Source organism: Echinococcus granulosus (genome assembly GCF_000524195.1).
Source record: "Echinococcus granulosus chromosome Unknown EG_S00001, whole genome shotgun sequence".
Classification (NCBI taxonomy): domain Eukaryota; kingdom Metazoa; phylum Platyhelminthes; class Cestoda; order Cyclophyllidea; family Taeniidae; genus Echinococcus; species Echinococcus granulosus.
This window is the reverse complement of record NW_020170381.1, coordinates 1,585,850-1,606,382: the sequence shown is the minus strand read 5'-3', so window position 1 is coordinate 1,606,382 and position 20,533 is coordinate 1,585,850. Positions and strand designations below refer to the sequence as shown.

Sequence of the window (20,533 nt, the reverse complement as noted above, 5' to 3'; positions counted from 1 at the left end):
AGTATTAAAATTCTAGGCATCGATAAATACGTATTGTCAATTATACCTAATTGCATCTCTTTCGAGTAGTCTAACGTTACAATCCAGACGACATGCTCTGTTATATAGCATTATCCAAAGTGATCACGAATTTAGATGTAAAACCTGGTTCAAAACCCACCAGCAATTCAGTTATGCAAATTTTATTTGCATTGATACTCATGGAAATCGTGTTTCACCTCACTGATTCATTGTCTATCCTCAAATCTTCATCGGTATTGCCCTTAAGGGTAGCCTGGCCCAATCAAGCAGTGATGATTGTTTGGTCGTTTCCATAACGTTTCTTTCTTCCCTCTTTACAGCTAGCAAAAAATCCTCCCTTTAATCTCCCCATTTGGAGACTGTTGACTTTGCGCATCTGTCCACTGTCTGGTTTCGGCTACGTATATACACATATACACGCACGTACACGTATATATGCAGGAACTTTACATTAAATTTTATGTTAAACAACTTTATATTAAAAGAGCACACCGATGAAAGCATTAAAAAATTGGCGGTCTGTCGCCTGCTGGACACCGTCTCGTTTTATTTTTAGCGAATTTCAGTGAATAAATGCCTATTTTCATGCCTACAGCGATATTTAAATACATATCAGGGAGAATGAATGTGTTTACTTTCCGTCCTACACAGCGCTTCTTGCTTGTTCCTCAATGAGGATATCCCATGGTAACTAACAAACTACCATCAGTCGTTGCTTTGTTCAAATACACATAATATTTTTCGGTTTTCTGGGATCTTCATATAACTTATTATCTCCCTAAAAATAATTTTAATTAAAACATACTCCCTAAGTTCTCCCAGCACTCGACGCTAACTCTCCTCTGGAAGCATGCGCTAACATCAGTGGCACGTGGAAAAGTTACAACTTCTTGCTAAAGAGTTTTAGTCGGTGTATTATAAAAAATAATTGTACGTCAGTGTGAACAATGACCAAAGTTTGCCTTAGGGACATTCCGTGTGAAACATCTTTAATCAAACGAATCCGCATAGTTCGGGTACAAATACTGGTTTTGGTGGTCAAGAGGGTGACACCAAGACTCAAATTCACTCATGCTGCTTTACTTTTAACAACCAACAACAAAGGAAGAACATTTTAGGGAATGCATGCCTTATTGTGCGTTAAAGTATTGTAAAGATTGCAATTGCAAAAGTTTCCAAAGTGAAAGTGGGAAAGTGCAGCTCAAAAATATGTATTCACTATTACGAACCGGAGCTTTTGCGTACAAAAAACCTTAGTTATCCCACTTTAATGCTTCTCTGAATGAGCAACAGACACTTGTGCTTTTAATTTCTTTGAGAAAAGCCTTATTGTGTCAAAGAGGAGATGATAAAAACTGACAATTACAATTTTGCACCCCATTAAGTTCTGGATTTTAAAATTTTGGCAAACGTTTAGTGTTCTCTTTCTACCCTTAGTAATATATTTATCTAGATGCGATCGTTGCTAGGATGTGGGATAGGGTATATGGGTACAAAACCCAAAGAATAGTTTCACCTCTGAGGGGCGTTGCGTGAGACGTCTCCAGCAAGGCATCAGATTTAACAATAGGCGAAATCCTCACTCAAGTAAAGGCAGCGGAAGTCTGAGAGACGTGCTACAAGAAAATAAAGAACAATGTCGGTTTCTTAACCGCATAAAGGTGATAACATCTGGCGGATGTGAATTTGGGTCTGGAAAATAAGCAAAAAAGTGATAAATTCAAGTGTGCAAGCAGGAGTTTATATTAAAAATCAAAGGCTGACTAATATAGCATTAATCACTTCACCAGTCACAATTTTTTTATATCCAATACAGGAACTGCACATATTCTGTACACAGTAGAGATTGTTTAAAGCCCGGAATCTGTGTATATTTACTGCGTCAACGCAACTTGGCCATCTGAGCTGTAGATCTAAAGAGGTTTTTGGAGGCGACAACGAACGGGAGCGGCTAGTGGTCCAGTTAATGTAAAGTTGGCGGCCATCAAAGATTGTAGACCAGATGCAGAACTCGTATTAAGGTGTATGTTACTTAATTGGTTTTTGAAGGAATATACAAAAGACTAGGTACAAGCGATGACAATGACTTCGGGAGCGCATTTTGTGCTGGGGCATTCAGTACACTGTCAGCCTTTGGAAGCACACAGGTGCGCATGGAAAAGCAAAGTTCTTCACCACCTCATCCTTGCTTTCGACTGCGCCCTCGTCAAAGAAGTTACCCGTGCATGCGATTGCTCCACCCGGTTGCCTCTGTTTCCTCATAATGAAAGTCTAATCAAAGCAAGCGCACCCGTAGATGCCACTCCTCAAATTGCTTCCCTTCGCGCTACCTGATTGGCATATGGTTGTATATTTTGCTAGCTAATGCATTCATCCTAGCTGGACTAGCAGTCGTAAAGTAAGGACAGGTACTTTTTGAGCGTAATGCAGTAGCAAACAATGTTAAAGCAGAGGATCGCATGATCACTGTCCCAGTGCACTTACTGGAATGGAGCCCTACAGGTAGCCCTACATGCAGTAAGTGACGATTCGGCGGTTTCTGTGTAACTGATGAGAGCCACGGAGCAACTCTCGTTAATCAAAATCACCAATGAGTGCGTAAAGGCAAGCAGTAATTTCCTGAAACCAGGCCGTTAGTAGTTACACGTATTACTAGAAATAAATACCATCGTCACTACAATATCGTGCTTGTAATTTTAACATTAAAAGATGAAGCAATCAATGAGACAGTATCTTTACTGCTTTAGTGCGCAATCAATGTACAATTAGAAGTGGCCTTAAATCCACCCCTTCAAATTTCCACCTCCCCACCTGTACCGTTCAAAATGGAATGCCAAAAATCTTAATGATGTCTTCTTTTGCAGGCCTGATACCTCGCCTATCCCCTCTTCCACTCTTAAATGGAAGTCGGGGTATTTGCTCGTAAAAATATTAATTTTGGTATAATTCAAACAGTGAGTGCGTGGAGACCGATAGAACGGCGCAATGTATAGAAGTACACGTGGTATCGTCATCAATGTCGTCGTTTTGGTGATAGTACAGCAAAACCAAAGCAGAAGGAAGAATTCGGGGTGCAATAAGAGATGAGAAGGCAAGAGACAGTGATGAAGAAATGCAGTAAATTAATGTGATGCGCAGGAAAAACACATTGAACCACATTTAAGTATTTTGGCGCCGACACGAACTGTCTCTCCCTCTTTTATGAAGGAATTACTGGCCATTAGACACCTGCTGTCTCCATGGCGGCGGATGAGGTATCGTCCAGTCTAGATTGGAAGCCGCCGCCACTGTTCAGACGGAGATCGGTTGCACCCGAGTGAAAGGGTGAAGGGTAGGATGAGGATGAGGAAGTAGTGGCAATGCTATAATCATTCTCGTGGAACGATCGTCCAGCCGAAGAGGCAGCTGAGTTGAGTCCACCGATGGGGGAGTGTTTGGGATGTGGTGAGGGCTGACGAAAGGAGTTGGCACCACCCCCACCGCCACCGCCATGAGAACTTGCTGGGCTGCAGGAGGAGCGGTCTTCGACTCTGGACGTTGCTCCGGGTGAGAGATTCCGCTCAGTCGAAGCCGGTGGTGGTGTGGAAAACGGCAGTGACAGTGAGGATGCAGCGCTTGTAATAGGAGGAGGTGGAAGAAGAGTTGGTGAGTGCGCAGAACGTAGTCCGTTTTGTGCGGCAGCTGCTGCTGCAGCGGCGGCGGCAGCAGCGGCCTTCGCGGCTGCCTTCTCTGCCGCTCTCCCACCCGGCCCAATCCACATTGTCATCCCAGCTATGAGAGCAGAGCTGGAGCTCGACCTGCTCTGACACATGCGCCTTTGGTGCGAAATGAGGCTGTACTTCTGTCGGAAGGCCTTATTGCACCGGGTACACTTGTGCGGTTTCTCGCCAGTGTGGGTCCGCAAGTGCTGTACCACGTGGCTCTGCTGACGGAAGAGTTTGCCGCAGATGCGACAGCCATATGGTCGCTCACCTGAGTGCACGCGCATGTGGGTAGTTAGTTGGATCTTCTGCTTGAAGGCGCGGCCACACTCAGGACAGGGATAGGGTCGCTCGTCGGTGTGCGTGCGCAGGTGCTGCATCAGACCTGCCTTCACGGCGAAGCCACGGCCGCAGGTGGTGCAGCGGTAGGGTCGCGAGGCATAGTCATCAGCACCGTTTTTCGTATTCTGGGGATCAGGACTATCCGAAACACCATTAGTCTTCGATGGTAGTGGGGTTGGTGGTGCAGGTGGTGGTGGTCCTGGCGGCGCAGGGGGGTTGAGGCTGAACATGTCCGGTGGGGGAAAATGGAAGCCAAGAGCAGCGGAAACAGCAGCGGCGGCAGCACGGGCAGCGTTAAATGTGTTGGTGGGAAACTCCCCCGAGGTCAGGGAGGGTGGTGGAGGCGGCGCAGGGGCGGGTGGTGGAGGGACGGGCGAGGAAAGTTTGTGCCTTTGTTGGTAGGGATGCGCGTGGCTGCTGTTCGTCTTGGAAGTCGCAGCTGATATGTCGTCAACCATGCACCGAACAGCCTCCTCCACTGTAGTTGGAGGGAGGCGCTGAGTAACTGGCGAAGTCTCTGACTTAATTCTAAAATGCAAATACCGAGGTCACAATCACAGCGGTTGTTTCGGGAAAGCTCCGCTTTCAATAAAAATCGACATGGATTGTGCTTATAGCGTTTACAAAGTAGGCTATCTATTCGACATTTTGGGAAATCTGCACCTCAAAATACGCTTAAGATATGAAGATCCACATTGTGTTTCGCAGGATAGTGTGAATAGGAGAATATTTTTGTTTAGGTGGATATTAATGGTCTTGAGGGAGAATAACGAGTTAATATTGATGCAACAATCCATATTTCTTATATGCAAAAAATAAGGGTGTATAACTTGTTGGAGTTTGGAAAAACTGGTTTACCGGTTTGTGATTTCTCACTAAGAACGAGATAAAAAAGTGTAAGCGCGCTAGAGAAGAAAAGAATTTCTTTGATTTTGGCTTGAAAAGACACCGAATTTTTGAGCCTACTTTGAATAATTAACAAGGATTTGACAAATTTCTCTTATAATTCCAAGAGTGGTATGGCAAAAGGTGTTAGAGGCAGATATTTTACCTCGTGATAGAAGCCTATCTAATTCTAAATAAACATTTGATTTTGTTGGAAAAATAAAACAACAATGGATGGCTTCCTTATTTGGCACGAAATCAGACTGAAAAGGTCTTAAATAAAACAGATTCTGCTGTATTCACCTATAAACCTATCTCACGAGCAGGCAAGTCGGCAGACAACGTGGCCATATAACTTGTGTGTCTGGAGATTAAGTCGCGGCGATAATTATGGGTTGGTTGGGAAGTCTAGCGGCTTCAATATTTTCTCTCTCTCCCTCTCGCTGTTTGTGAGTGTCTGACTGGGGAAAAGTCCTCCTCCATTTGTGTAGCTACGCGCGCATACACGCCCCAAAAGCACAGACACACTACAACCAAGGCAAATACACACAGACAGTTACACACGCACACACTGTCTGGTTTGCGTGTCTGCGCGCTCGCCGACATGTCCTTTTGAAGTTGATAGGAGGGAAAAGAACTTGGATAAACGCCGATGTGGGACCATACTGATCGAACGCACCCCCCTCCCCCCACTTTCCCATTGTTGGGTTGCACAAGCAAGCGATGATCCCAGTAATCATCGCCCTACATTTGTTACATGTGGAGCTGCTCTAGTCCATGGATTCCGCCGATTCATAATTTAAGCTGTGTATTTCCCGAATTTTTGAAAAGTGCCCAAAATGCTTGCAAAGGCAGAATGGAGTAGAACTGTCGGCGTTGCAACTTAGGTCCCTACTCAAACAAGTGTTCTTCCATTTTTAAATTAAGGAAATAAAAGGAGTCTGGCACATCAGCTCGGGTCACATCAGGAAATGATCGATTGGGAAGTGTGACCATGCCGACCACCAAGGCCACAACTACTTCGTTTCAAAGGAAGTATATAGACGGCGCACACACCGTACACGCACACACAAATTAGTAAATGTCGGGACGTCTCGGTGGGGATGGTATGTCCGTGTGTGTGTAGGTGGTTTCGTTTGTTAATGGCTGCTTTAAGTAGACTGGGAGAACAAAGCAAGCTCAGGGGAGAAGTCCGCTTGGCAGAGTTGGAAAGATTTGAAGAACTCTGAAATGGTTGGAGTTTAGCAGCGCGTGTCCCTATTCTTCCTCCTGTTCCCAACCAAAAGCTAGCTTCACATTTATCTGTTCCCATCTCGGTATTTTTACCGTTTATTCAATTGTGGCAGTTTCATTCATCGCATATTTCTACAGACCAACCAGATAGCTTATAACAACTAATGGTAGCGCCAAATTAGGCGCTGTTTAAATATACTAATCTTAAATGCAGTTGATTGCTGTAATACTTAGTAATCATTTTTTGTCTATGCAAATCAAAAATAGTTTGTCAGTGAACTTTCAAAAAAAGGAAATTGGCACTTCTTCGGACTGTAATTTTTCTGTGGCGGTGAGTTAAGTTTCAAACAAGTTTCTATAAGAAATTCAAGTAACCCTTTATTTAATGCATGCTATGACTTTGAGATTAATTTTACGAGGTTATCGTTACGACTAGGAAGTTAAAGCAACAAACACGTTTGCACCAAAACACGAGCGGAAATATCTACTGAAATCAAGTTCTACTGAATGTGTAGCCGCACGCAAAAATGCAGGCTATTTCATGATTTAGCAGAACTATAAAAATCGCTAATAAATGGAAGGAGTTGAAGTGTTGTCGAAAAAGTCTAGGCAAAAGTAGGTTAAAGTTCACAGAATTGGTGTTGGCAGTAAAGAAGGGACAGCAGTAATAAATTTAATAGGGGCTATACCATAAACTGAGAGACTTAAAGGAAGGCTTTTTGGCGGGACAGTTGGGGACGCGGAATGGAGACTAGTGTTAAGGTGGCTGTGCACCAGTTAACGGATAGTTGAAGAAGAGGAAATGCGACTGAACACACAAAAGAGTCTAAGACTGGGTCCCTTTCGTTTTTTTGCGAATTCGCACACACACATGCACCGTTTATAGGTGGTTAATCAAGTGGGGGAAGACTGATTGTTCTCGCTCACGGTCTCATGGGCATCATCGCCTACCTCAACACCATCAATAAAAACGGTCCGTTCGGGCTTCCGACCACAATGAGTATGTCCAAGATGTCTAAGACAGACAGGCGACCCTGGTTTGAACAGTTGCTTAAACCTGGGGAATTATGCAGTTTTTATTTCGTACTTGGACATGTCACCTACAGATTACCTAATTACCACAATGAATAGCCCATGACTTTGCATGGCATTTATCAGGAAGTTATTTTTAACAAAATATGCTTTTTGGCCTAATTGGAGCAGAATTTGTTTCACCAACAACTGAATTCCGCCACTGTGTTATAACTAGTCCGATGGCGAGAGAAAGTAGGTACGTGTAGCATAAGTACACGATTCCGTTATCTATGGGGACGAATTGAAAGAAGAGAAATCTTTTAAAAACACGTCCTGGGAATCAGTTCTCATCTAAGACACAAGAGAAAGGCGGAATAATTACTGCGCATGATATTGTGCTTCCTTTTTCTAAATGGGCATGAAGGAAGGCGATGAGGGGCCTCGAATGTGCCTGGGCTTTAGCACTCCCTTGCAGGGGTAGTGTGGGCATGGAGGGAGGTGTCGTACCCGGACTGCTGTTCGTCCGGTTGGTAATTTACACTGCTGAAAGCTCAGTGAAATTAGAAATCACGCGCGTATGCACAATCACACTCCCCGGACAAAAGCGTCGTTCAACTTGGACAAACATAATCGAAGCGGTATTACACCTTGTCAAGGAAAAAAGGAGAAAGAAACGACCCCAATGAAAATGGACCAAAAGTTTCCTTTAACCTACGAAATTGCATACATATGAGGATAAGAAAGTTTAGCTGACGCTGCATATTTCGGGGATTGTACGCTATAGTTCGCCTTATAAAACACTCAGACAGACGTTAACTATCACTTGACATGGTAGTTCAAATAAATAGTCACTTCTGCACAAATTATTTGTATAAAAAAACAATAAACCAATGTTCGAAATCCCATTACAATCGCTTAAGTGGAGCTTTTAATGAAAAGAGATTATTAAAATCATGCCAAGCAATGCAATTGCACATTCTGATGTCATTCAGCTAATAAAGAGTGGTGAGTGCTCTGGCAACTTGTAAAAAAGATGCGAAAGTCAGTGAATCAAGTAGGTAGCAGTCCATGATAAAAAGTGGAAGGATGTTTTCTGGTGCGTTGGAGTAAGAGGTGAGCGAGAAGAGGAGGAACCAAAAAGTTGAAAGGCTCCCGCGGTGTGCGCAGAGGAACGTGGTAACAGCGGTAGCGATTGTAGAACCAAGCAACCACAGAAACAAACATATCCAAAAAGTACACTTGCGCAAAAAACACAATGGATGAAACCAGGATGGAGAATAAAGCAGCACAAAGTGATGCTTCAAGTGCGATTGAATGGAGGATGATGGGGAAGAATTCTGATGAACTGTGGTCAGTTCCACTGCGAGGATACTTTAGCATTTAGAGGCAAAAGTAAGGGCAAAGTCCACTCATATAGCGTGTCTCAGCCATTAAATTCCTTCGGGGGAATGCTAAAGCGCTAGAGAGGGATGAAGCTATATCTAGGGGCGTGGCCTCTCAGGGGTGGAATAACCCTAAACTTATAAATGCATTTGAGGAGCCAAAATGCAATCAACAGCGCTTCTTTGATGGCCCCTACAACAATTAATGGTCAGATAAAAGAACTCACTGATATACATATACGAAAGAGATTGGGACGTAAATTATTAATGATACTGTCTTAGACAATTAGGTATTCCTTTCCATCGGGAAATGAATTAAAGGGTCAAAAAAATCAAAAAGGCTACCACAGTGTTTTACGGAAGTGTTGTTGATATGACAAAAGGAACGATCGCAAATTAGGGTTCAAATCGGCATCGCTGTGGGCTTTTTGAACAAAGTAATTAAGTTCTCTTCGCCTCTTGATTACAATATTGTGGCTGCGGTCACTTTGATCAGGTCACTGGGCTTCCATCCGAAAAGTTGCCTTCTTTTTCGTTATTTCTAATAAGGACATTGAGCCACAAGGGGTACTGTGACTTTATTTACCAACACGAAACGTATATAATGATGGATATTAAGGATTGTACTAACCATTGCAGAAAATGTGAAAATGCACTTATGCTGATCATTCAAATATTAGGAAAATAGGTAAAAACTCCGTCTACAGAAAAGGTACCGGACTTCTTTAAAATATTCTCTCCTAAAAACGCAAAAACTAAAAGTTACGTGAAGTGTACCACAAAAAACGCGTTTAATACGCAATAGCACTTCTAAACGACCATTCACGGCCGGGGCGAAATGGTGGGCACATCCAATGTGGCGTTTAGAATGATTTCTTAAATGGGTAATAGAACTGAATTGTCAGAGAATACGATGAACAAAAAAGGGAATTATAAAACATGGAACACTGTCCAGCTTAGTCAGCCACTACTCATTCCCTTAGTAGTATGACTGGGGGTTACATTAACCCGCTGTAAATGTGTTGTATTCGGTGACATCGTAGAAAGTGGAGAGACGCCACCTCCTATTAAAATCAATATTAAGGCACAGAGGGGATTACTTCAAGAAGTGACACCTACGTCGGTGAGTCAGCACAATTGTTTAAGTCAAAAAATGGGCTTTTAAAATTATTAGCTGGCAAATTTTGCTGACAACTGTGGAGATATCGAGAGGAAGCAACGGAAAACAAACAAAGTAGTCAGTTGACAGACAGACGAACGAAAGCGACAGCTGACACAAAACGGAATAAATGAAAGCGCATTGAAGTGAGAAGGTGCGCGAGAGAGAGAAAATGACACGTAGTATTCTCAACTGCAACCATCTCGAAAATTTTAGCATCACACTGGTAGTGGTATTGCTTACCTCTTAGGCGATAGTGACTGTAAAAACCAACTCCTAATATTGCCAAAGGTACATCAAAACAAATCGTGCAAAAGTCAACTAGCACTTAGCTACTGAGCAAAGTCTGCCTTACGTGTAGCATTACCATTAATGGCAGTATCTATTGCATTTGACTTGATGACTTTTTGTTTATGCTGTAACTTTGTGCAACAAAATTCTATTTCGTGTGAAATGGAAGATTGAAAGACGCATGAAAAAGGTTATGAGATTGTCGCCTCGTGGTCCTTTGTTTGTAAAGGGAACAGCTTTCATTAAATGAAACGGTTTGAAAGTAGCTCTGTCTCTGTACCTGTGATTGGAAAGTTTTCACTTATGTGAAGAAGTAGTATTGCGTATAGAAAGGATAAAAACAGTGTGTATAACTGAGGTGATTTACACATTGATGCCTCTTCTCTCGGTAGTCTAGGGGTAAACCTATTGATGATGGATGTAGCGATGCCTTCAGTAATTAAGTCAGTGCAGCTGTAAATGTACTTGAGAGTTGGCAGATCCCCTCTGAATGTAGTTTGACCCAAGTTATGCCAGCGAGGTACGGGTAGTAAAGATTCCCGAGATGGCTGGCTGCGCATTTACACAGCCACTGAAATCACTAGGTTTAGCCAGTTTGTTGCAGATCGTTAGATTGTTATCTTCGAAAAAGATTTCAACTCAAGTTTCGTCTGGACTGCGAAGATGTTGCGATGAAATCAAGAATCCCACCAAAAGGAGCAGAAGTGCTGTACGCAGCCAGTCTTTAGTAGGAATAATGCCTTTTTAAAAGAAGAATGCACCAAGGAACCAAAGCAAAGTGGGAAATACTCAGTCTAATTTTGGTGGGCACTTACCAATAAAAGTGCTTAGTGCACAGACGTTAAAAGACATCAAGTATTTCAAGGGGATAAGCACAAACTGGGCAATGTAGATGCCGTACAAATGCGTAAATGGGCTAAGTTAGGCTAGACACCCTTGGGTTATACGCAAAATATGAAACTATTAAATCAGCTTTATACGTAGAGCAATACTAGGATGGTGGACTGCTACTCTTGCACTCCTTAGATATGTACCAGCATGTCATAGTATAAGATGGTACTATCTCGATAATTGTACTTACCTTAGAGACATTTGTTCACACAACAGTTGAGTTTCCGGTTCTAATTTACTGCCACATATACAATTCCATAACTGTGTAACTTTCTAATAATTAAGTACCAATCCTACCTTTGCTGATGAAATGTGATACCTTTTAACGAGAATGAGGATTAATTTAAGTAGAACATTAAAAAAAAAACACACTTCACACTCTACACTAAAAGTCCCGCGACCCAACTGGTATTTGGCAAAGTTTGAAGGATAGCGTTTTTAAGACTAAAGTTCACCTCCATCCCTGAAAATAATACGTAATTACATTAGTAGAGCGAATTACTATGCATTAATTCGAAATAGAGAAGAACCAAAACTATGAATAATTCACCTACTTTCTTCCACCAATAGGGCAACTTCAGTCTTTTCTGTTAGTGGCAAATAGTTAAAATACTACTTCACTTTATTTTGAAGTAAAATAAGTTAAAATACCGGAGTGCTTTGGCGAGCGCACACACACACATGCAGGCAGAACCTATCCATTTATTTTTTCTCCTATTCTTTTCCCAACTCGGTGACGTGTGTCCCTTTCCTCAACATCCCCACCTCTCATTTGCTCTTCTTTGTTGCTGCGCATTCTTCTTCTTCTTCCTTTCCTTCTGCTCCCCCTCCTCCTCCTCCACCTCCTCTTCTTCTTATTCGTTGAGGCAGCAAAAGAAGAAAAACGGACAAGTAGGTAGGCGTACTGTTGGTCAGTTGCTATCTCCTACTTGACGAAATTTTTTCCCTCTGGTTACTCGATGAAGGAAGCACTTTTTGCTTTTAAAAAACGCACACTTGCACGTATACGCTTAACCTCGTTTTGTATTCTCTTCTTCATTGAAAGCACTTGTGTTAATTTTTCCAGCCATTATGCGTTAAACCTATTTATTCACATAAAATTTACAAATGCACCAGTGTACGCTTACATTATTATTTATCCATGATGAGATTAAAAATGAAAAAATTTCGATAAACGAGTGGGTTTGTTGAACATTGACGCATGAAAGGATGAAAGGGGGTTAAATTTAAAAAGATGAAAACAGATTTGCTATTCGACTGTAAACGTAAAAGATTACCGTAAGTGTTGGGATGCCTAGTTGAAACCTTGCCTCATTGTATTTTGAGAAAAGAGAATAAACAGTAGTTGTCTGGGCAACTGTGAGAATGAGTGATAATACTAGGCTATTTGGAATTATGCAAATCCAAAAAGGTTTTGTCAATACTTCCACCACATTTGCCTTTTATTACGAAAAAAACATTTGGAAAGATTCGCGTTCCTCAATTTTATTCGAGTAATTGCGTTTGTAAGCAAGTAGGATTTAAACACCATTAAATTAATACTGTTCGTGAATGCAAATATTTTGGATGCTTTCTCGCAGTAGTCATTTTCACATCCAGGTTTTTATTTGACAAATTTAGAAACGCAATGAAGACAATTTGGCCACCAATCCCAACTAGACCACAAAGCTTATCGTTTAATGTAAAATACTAAGTATAATAAGACGAATTTAACGTAAGATGGATACATCCAGCTAATTTGCAATAGCATACTTTGAAAGCTAGTTTTTTTCTGTGGATCCACTCAGTAAAATTTAATGTGATTCTATCGGGTGGTTTTTTTATAAGGAAAGTACGATAAATAAGAAGTCGTAAAATATGCTCACGGTAGTGAATCAGTCTTTGCAGACTGGGAATTGAGGGCGGAATGCAAAAGGAGGTTTCGCGACGTCTCCGAGAGAAGTGGAGAAGAGGAGTTGAAGAAGGGCGGAGTAAGCGAAAGAGACGGGGCTTGGGTTGGCGATGGCACGGACAAATTAAGTGCTGATGCGGTTGCGCTGTTGGAATCACTCTGTGGTGGGGTCTGTCTCTCATCCGACTTAAGGGATGGGGCCTCTTCACCACCACTGTTTTCATCCCCATTTTCAAGTTCGTTAAATACTCGAGAAACTGCACTTAATTTCGTTATACAGGTGCGCAGATAGTCGGATATAAATAGTTGTTGGTTTAGAGTTGTCTGCAAGCGATCGATGGAGGCGGATACCTCTGACTGAGCAACTTCAAGGGCAACACGCTGTTCATTTACTGTGAGAAATTGATCCGCCTTTAAACACTCAAGCTGAGGAAGTGGATCCACAGAACATGGGAATTTGCTGGACCATAACTGGAGAAAATTGGCGTGTAAGTTCATTTCTAATAATTCAGAGGAAACGCAAAATCTATTAAGGGAATATCAAGTCCAAAGAAAATTTGTACCAACAGACCAGTTTTTATGTAAAATTTAAAATAATCTTGTATACTAAAAATTTTTAACTAAAAAGGTGGTCTACGGCAAACACCGATATGTTCGTTGCATACTTTGGGAATGAGCAACCGTCATCAACATCGCATCGCAATTAAATTCAAGCTACCAATACTAAGGTAAACAGCACTCATAGTCCAGGCTCCACCTCTTTTGAAACGCCCTCACAACAAAAAACAGGCCGCTTGTAATACAAACTATTTTAACTTTATTACGGGAGCTTGTTTGAATAAAATGGCCCACTACAAGCCAGCTGTTTGTGAAAATGCAGAAAAAAAACAGAAAAGTAAACCACATAAGACCGCAACATACTTAAATTATTATTTCATCGGAGGACCAGCATGCGTTTTATCATCAGGAAGTCCCGTGAGCGGCCTTGCGGTTGATACAATGAAGAATGTGAAGCGATAACAACAAATCTAATAATTGAACTATTACCAAGATCACTAGCCAATCAGAATAGGGTTAGTGACCTAAACTGTAACCAATCATTCATGTATGCATACAAGCAAAGCGAGCAGCTTAAACAAATTAAGATAAGTGTTTGTATGAAAACTGAATAGCAAATTAGTGCAAAAATATTGTAAAATATTTATTTAAAATTGTAAATTTGCCCAAAGGTGCACGGCACTGCCTTGAATGGACTCTTGCACCCTCGAGACTCGGAGGGACAACCCATTTACACCTAACTAGTGATATCCTCTTTGATACAAGGTTGGGTTCCGAAGCTATTTGCGGCCTTACTTAGCCTTACCAGTGTGGAGGAGGATCCACTACTTGCGTCCAGAAACTATGGCTGGTTCATCGCAGAACCATAACCCGTATGGACTGAAGAGCTAGCAAAATGTCAATTTGTAACAAATAATGCGTTAACTTGGTCTGCTTCACCATTATACACTATAGCCATTGTTTCTAATGAGGTTTAGTTTTGCTCTAGTAGAATTTTAATCAGCGAAATACACAATGGTGAGTAGCTTACATGCTTTAGCGACCCTCCCTAAGGCGTCGAATCTCATTGTCCAACTATAAGTTATATTCTCTCAAAAAATGTAGCGCATCTATGGCAAAATTTTCTTGCCATTAGTCTAACTCTTGTTAGCTGTAATGACTCAATGCTTCTTCTACCCGTGCATTTTAGTGCTCGTGGACTTAAGCTGCCACAAGTCTTTCGAGTCATGCTGGTAGCACCCCAGCTCCCCTGTTTTGTGATATATGCTCTCTTACACTACCTTGGCTTAACTCGGTATAGGAGGACTCGAGGCACAGCATGGCAATTTTATTACAACAATAAAGCCGCTCTCGGGTTTCTACTTAGATAATGTAGAAGTATGCTATCATTCGATCAGAAAGCTGTAGCGTCTCGAGACTCCCTGAAGACAAAAAAAGACACAATACTGGTGCAGAATATATATATTTAGCACGGAGAATGTGTCGGAGCTACCGGCATGGCCCAAAGGCCAGCCCACCCAGCGAGGTACAAGGGGGCTATTTCAAAGTACAAAAGTGGCGCCTCACCAGAACCGAGGGATAAACCACTATCGTATTACAAAGCAGTGGCTCGGAGTGAATTCTTTTAAAACGTGGATTTTTATTGTTAGTTATAGATTAAAGTATTGGTACTAATGAAGCAGTGTACTTTGCATGTTTTACACATGGTACAAAATCTGTGTACTAATATAATGCTGAAACGTTTTTTCAGAGCCGAGAGGTTTCTCGTCATATGCACATTTGAGGTTGAGTGGAAGAGACCGATCAATTTGTTTCGGGTATGAAAGATTCAGATTTTCCATAATTTTAACAAACTTTTCTTTTGACACGCCAAGTCTAAAGCAGGAACAAATAAAACTAAGTTTCCATTTGCATGAATAACCAGTTAGTCCGTTTTCAAACATGATCGTTTGTAAGTGAACTTACTGATTTTGCGGCAAAACATTTAGGTGTGTATTAAAGCGTGTGGCAAGCATAAGGCATAGGACGGGAAAATATGTATAAGGTGTACACTGTTACGTCTTCTCAAATATGGATAGGCAAACTTAAAACAAATACAAACAGGTGTTTGTCACTTCCATTAGCAGCCAAGCCAGTTAACTGTGTACTTCGGATTTCTCATTTCCCTTATTTATTGTTTTGAATAAATATAAATAACTTTTTAAGTCAAAATTGCGCATCTTAATGGAACATTTCTGCTCCAGACCGTGTGTTATACTTCTTTTCTTCTCCCACAGTGGTCATCATACAACCCGAGTACTCGTAAGCAGGAAAGAGGAGGTGGTCGTCGGGAAGGAATAGTATTTTCGAGTGAACGGATTCATAGAGGGTCTCGAGCGAGCCCTGCTCAAGATCCGTCCTCCCGCAGCCGCGAACGAGCAAGGCATCCCCTGTGAAGGCCTCTCGTGCCGAGTGGAGCACGTAGGTGAAACAACCGTTCGTATGACCTCACAAGGGGCAGGGCAATCTTAGGCCTTAAACTCCCTACATTTCCTCATGATAGTCTCACAAAATCTACGCCATGCGGTAGCTACCTTGTGATCTAACCTAATCGCAGTCTTGGAAACATTAAACAACCAAGCATGTACAGTAACCGCTTCAAACGATCGTGGGTAGATATGCGGTAGGAAAATTACATACTCTACTGTAGATGCTTAAAGTGTTCAAAACAAATCCTTATTTGCAAATTTTCCATTTATGAATCTCTCAAGGGCCATCATTGTATAAGGTACGGGTGCATAGAGCTCATTTGGGGAACTTTCTACAGCCTTAATGGGAGCGAATACCGGTAGAGGGCAAATGCTTTGGCCACCTAAACTGATAGATGCTTCGACGGCTATGGCTACCTAATCATATCCCGCATGCGCCCAGGTACCTGAAGTGCTGCGACATTCTAAATGGATGCTTCCGCAATCAAGGACTTCGCCAGCCTTCACGAGGCCATCCGCTCACGTGCCCGATGAGTCGGAGATGACGCTTTTGCAGGTGGGAGCGAACATCTCCTTCAGGGCTCCTGAGCCCGTCACGTGGTCCGCGTGCACGTTCGTGTTGAGCACAAAGAGCAAATCCAAGTTCAGCTCCCTTATCTGCAAGTTTAAAAAAAACAAAGTCTTCTGGTTGCATCACCAGTGCACATGTAAGGTAGGAGTGAGTTGGGCTCCTCAAGCACTACGTTTTTTGTGATTCAATGGGTGGTGCGAGCTGTCTAAGATACTAAATTCTCCCTTTCATTATCTCTATTTGTAGAAATAGAACACAGCTACGGAAAACTGAGTAGAATGATATCTATTGTGATACATTCGTTATTATGGTAAATTTTTGCCCGTGCTTATCTGGATGCAAATTATTAGACGTGCGTAACCAAAACATCACTTAATTTACTAGCTCTGAGAGCAATGGAGTGATAGGTGGTGGTTAAAAACACTTCAATAGCTTACACTTGGGTATTAAACGCAGGACAGATTTAAACCTTTTGGAACCATTAGAGTTTTTTTGGGTCAAAAAATCTACCATAAAGGAATAGCTTAAGGCTATCCGCGGGATATCCTGTGTTTTGATTCTTTTTCGGTTTAAGGAGTTAAAAGTGAACCTTTTGAAGCGTCAGTGGATTTAGGGCTCTAACCATTCTATATTCTGGACGCGATATTTTGTTTTAATCGATCAAAGTGACCCCATCGTTCTGAGACAGTAATGTCAAAAGATGGAATCGTATGCGATGAGTCGTTTATCACAAATTATAGAACAGGGACAACTGGTCAATCTTAAGACATAGACCCATTAAAACTGTAGAAACTGTTCTTGACAACATAAATGCACGAAACCATATCCGAAACAGTTACCACTTTCTCATCACGTTGGACAGTTTCCAACACGGGATCAATGTGGATAGCCCGTCTAGGCGAGGTATAGCCAATGAGGTACGTGAATGTGGAAGTGATTGGTTCAAAAAGGTGGCGAAAAAATGAATGGTTCGTTTGCTTATAGTAGGCGAAAAGCTTTGCTTTCCATTGGAAGAGAAGTTCTAAGGAAAATCAAAATGAGTCATGAATTATGCTTTATGCGATCCCATGGACGTCCAGGTAGCACGAAGTACTAAATTGAACCCTTCATCTTAAGAGTGAACTTGATCAGCAAAATGCAGATACATGGTCATAATTAAGCAACGTCTGGCAGAAAAAATGACAGCATACTTTATCGTTGCACAGAAACCAAGGATGAATTCAAAGTGATTGAATATGCAACAATAAGTATGAGATGGCAGGCAGTGCATTCTATGTTAGACTAATTGGGGTTCTATTAAGCATACGAAACAAAACGAGTGCGTGCCACCAAATCCCGAGTTCTAAACCTTACGTGCCTTAGATCTTATGGGTACTGATGCGGGTGATGAAAGCCATCACAAAACAGCGGGAAACAGACTGCCCAATCACAAGGGTGGCAGCCGCACGATAACCTGCCTGCCAATGAAAGGCCAATCTCAAAGCGGTGACATGAAGGCGGGCACCCCAACTTCCCTGTGGAGCGACTAAATACAGGTGAAAAACCAAACTGTTAACCCCACGATCTAGCTCATCGGTGTGGTAATATTTACTGATCGTGTAAGTATTTCTTTTGGTACAATTATCCCCATTATTTCATTGCACCATGCATTTACAGGATATCTTAATTTGGATCAACTACATCGTAGAAATGATTCCTTAAGTGAGGCAATAAGGTAGTTAGAACCTGATTATGCTTTAAGTGGCATCTAACAAGGCAATTTCAGTCCCACTAACTGCTGTGCCATATGCTTCTGACAAAACAAAATATGCCACAAGATGATTGCTTGGTGATGGTCATTACTTGGTGCTCATTAAACTTAACCTGATTTACTCCAAGACTGATAAGCATGTGCTGCGAGAAATATGGTGAGCTCACATTGACAGGCACGAGGCATCCTTAAAAAAAGTGAAACACATTTATTTGTGTTAAACGCGTCACAGCAGGTGACAAAAGGTGCGGGTTAGGAAGTGGAGTCCGTTACTTGCAGAAACGCATTCAAGTAGTTATTCAAACGATATCCTTTGCAGTTAGTCTCCTGGGCGTTATGTAGACTGACTTTAATTCTACCGGCCAGGTCCTGATCAGACTCATTTACCTTTTGGAGTCGATTTCGAACAAATATGGTCTAATTAGTTTTTTCACATTCAAACCTATTCGGAAGGTCTGAATCAGAGCATCGCGAGGGTCGAAAGAGTAGTATAGAGCCTTTGTTGCCCCCCATTGACGTCCTGCTTCAAACCCTCAGATGGACGAAGCTGAGTTGCAGAAGATACATTGCATCATTAACATAAGTTTGTTATCATGAGTGTATAGGAGTCGGAGTCGGTGTTGACGGAAATACGGAGTCAGACAATCTGACCGGCTATTGGCGTAGATAGAACGGATAATCCAAAACCACCCAAAGAATTTCTCTTATTGTAAATTGAAGTTTAGTACTAGAAATGGGTCCATTTGGTAAAGATAAAAGCTAGCTATTATCCTTGACGAGTAAAAAGGCAGACTGCTGCAGGAAGGGATTTAAAGCATACGTGCTAGAAGACAGTCACGTGATGGTTGTCCCTAATAAAACTGGCCAACCAGTCTAGGTGTACCACAGAATAACGACTTTAAATGCATAAATTGAGAAAAAAAATAACACGTCGCGTAAAACACTACACTCAACATAGTTGGAAAATAGCCCATTGTGCTTCAACAGAAGCTCAACTAGTACCTCGGATCTGTTGTGATTTAGTCAACTCAATAGAGCCTGCGGAAACTGCTCAAGTAAACGATGCTGAAGCAACAACTATTCCGTTTTGACGTTCGTCTGAGACCCGAAAGTAAGGAGGCATCAGCTTACGTACCGGCGTGTTCATTAAAATAGTAAAAGCACGAGAATAAGTGAACAATAAATCATATGAATTTATAAGGAACACATAACTTTCCCTTAAATGTGTTTTCAGTGGAAAAAACACTAGGTGAAGACTCGCGCTGTGGAGTGTGAGTGTGGCTGAACGTGTCCAGAACGGCTGGAGATGAAGCGAAGATAGGCATTAATGCAGTCCAAAAGCTATGGAGTAGAGAGTAAGCACGTCGGCAAGGGGCTAATACCAAATCAGAAGTGTGGTCAGGGAACCCCAACGATTTCATGTCGAAACGACACTCGTTGGGATTGGTAGTCATCCCGTATTGCTGATTAAGTCCCGAGAGGGTGTGGAGATGCTGTTTGTGTACCCTACATGATCTGTAAACCTTTTAAATGTCTTCACCACATTGTATGGGTCAAAGGGCATACGTGCAAGTGCACAGTAGCCAAAAGGAGTAGTGATATCTGTTCTTCTACCAGAGAGACTTAAGAGTTGGTTGGGTTTTCTACACAGAAAGGCTGAAAATCATGAAGATTGTGAAATGGGATATTTATCAAATACTGCCATAGCATTGAGTGTGCAGCAGTCTCCGCACTGCCTCCAGTCGCCTGGCTACTTCTTAAACATCATGTGGAGAGGCGAAGACGAAGAGCTGTTGGGCGACTGGACAATGCTCGAATCTAAATTGCGTTAGCTTCATTATTTAGATACATTGATTTTCTCCAAAGAGAGGTGTCATCATCGTACTGAGACAGAAGACTGTGGTGCCATTGTAATGCATTATGCTGTAAAAGTGGGTAGGAGGTGCTGAGAACTCATTACCGGGTGGTAGAGCCAATTGGTTGCCGGTCAAAGCGGTCTTGCCACGAATGGAGAGTGCAGTGGCACATGCTTTCACATTGTTGGCTACGCCAAAGTCCGAGAGGAAATCAATCCCAATGGACGGTCTCATCATGGCCCAAGATTGGAAGAGAGAAATTGTTGGTCACAAGTGTGGATGAATGTGTTTTATTCGCTCGCAGTATGTATGCAGTAGGTTAAAGGGAAGCCTGGGCAGCTAAATCCTTTTATGCTCAGTTTTAACTTGGGACATAATTCTTAGGGCTGGTTTCCTACGTGGCATCAGGGCTTTCCTGATGTCAGCAAATGACACCCCTACCTACCAAGACACTAAAACCTCGGTAGCCTTTTCGTCACCTAAGGGGTATCGATAGTATTTGCGACGTCCTATTTGAAGC

The 20,533-nt window shown here is 42.1% G+C and overlaps 1 protein-coding gene across 1 annotated transcript; it reads right to left on the bottom strand. All coding sequences in view use genetic code 11, as the record gives it.

Annotated features, from left to right (window-relative positions):
- Positions 1–3,241: 3,241 nt before the first annotated feature.
- On the bottom strand, positions 3,242–20,250 carry EGR_00185 (hypothetical protein; the record flags this gene model as incomplete). Its single annotated transcript, XM_024489434.1, has 10 exons — positions 3,242–4,592; positions 12,785–13,310; positions 13,757–13,838; positions 14,644–14,726; positions 15,092–15,243; positions 15,614–15,854; positions 15,896–15,954; positions 16,360–16,493; positions 17,247–17,428; positions 20,043–20,250. 10 exons carry the CDS (start codon positions 20,248–20,250, stop codon positions 3,242–3,244), a joined length of 3,018 nt encoding a protein of 1,005 aa, XP_024356112.1.
- Positions 20,251–20,533: the final 283 nt, after the last annotated feature.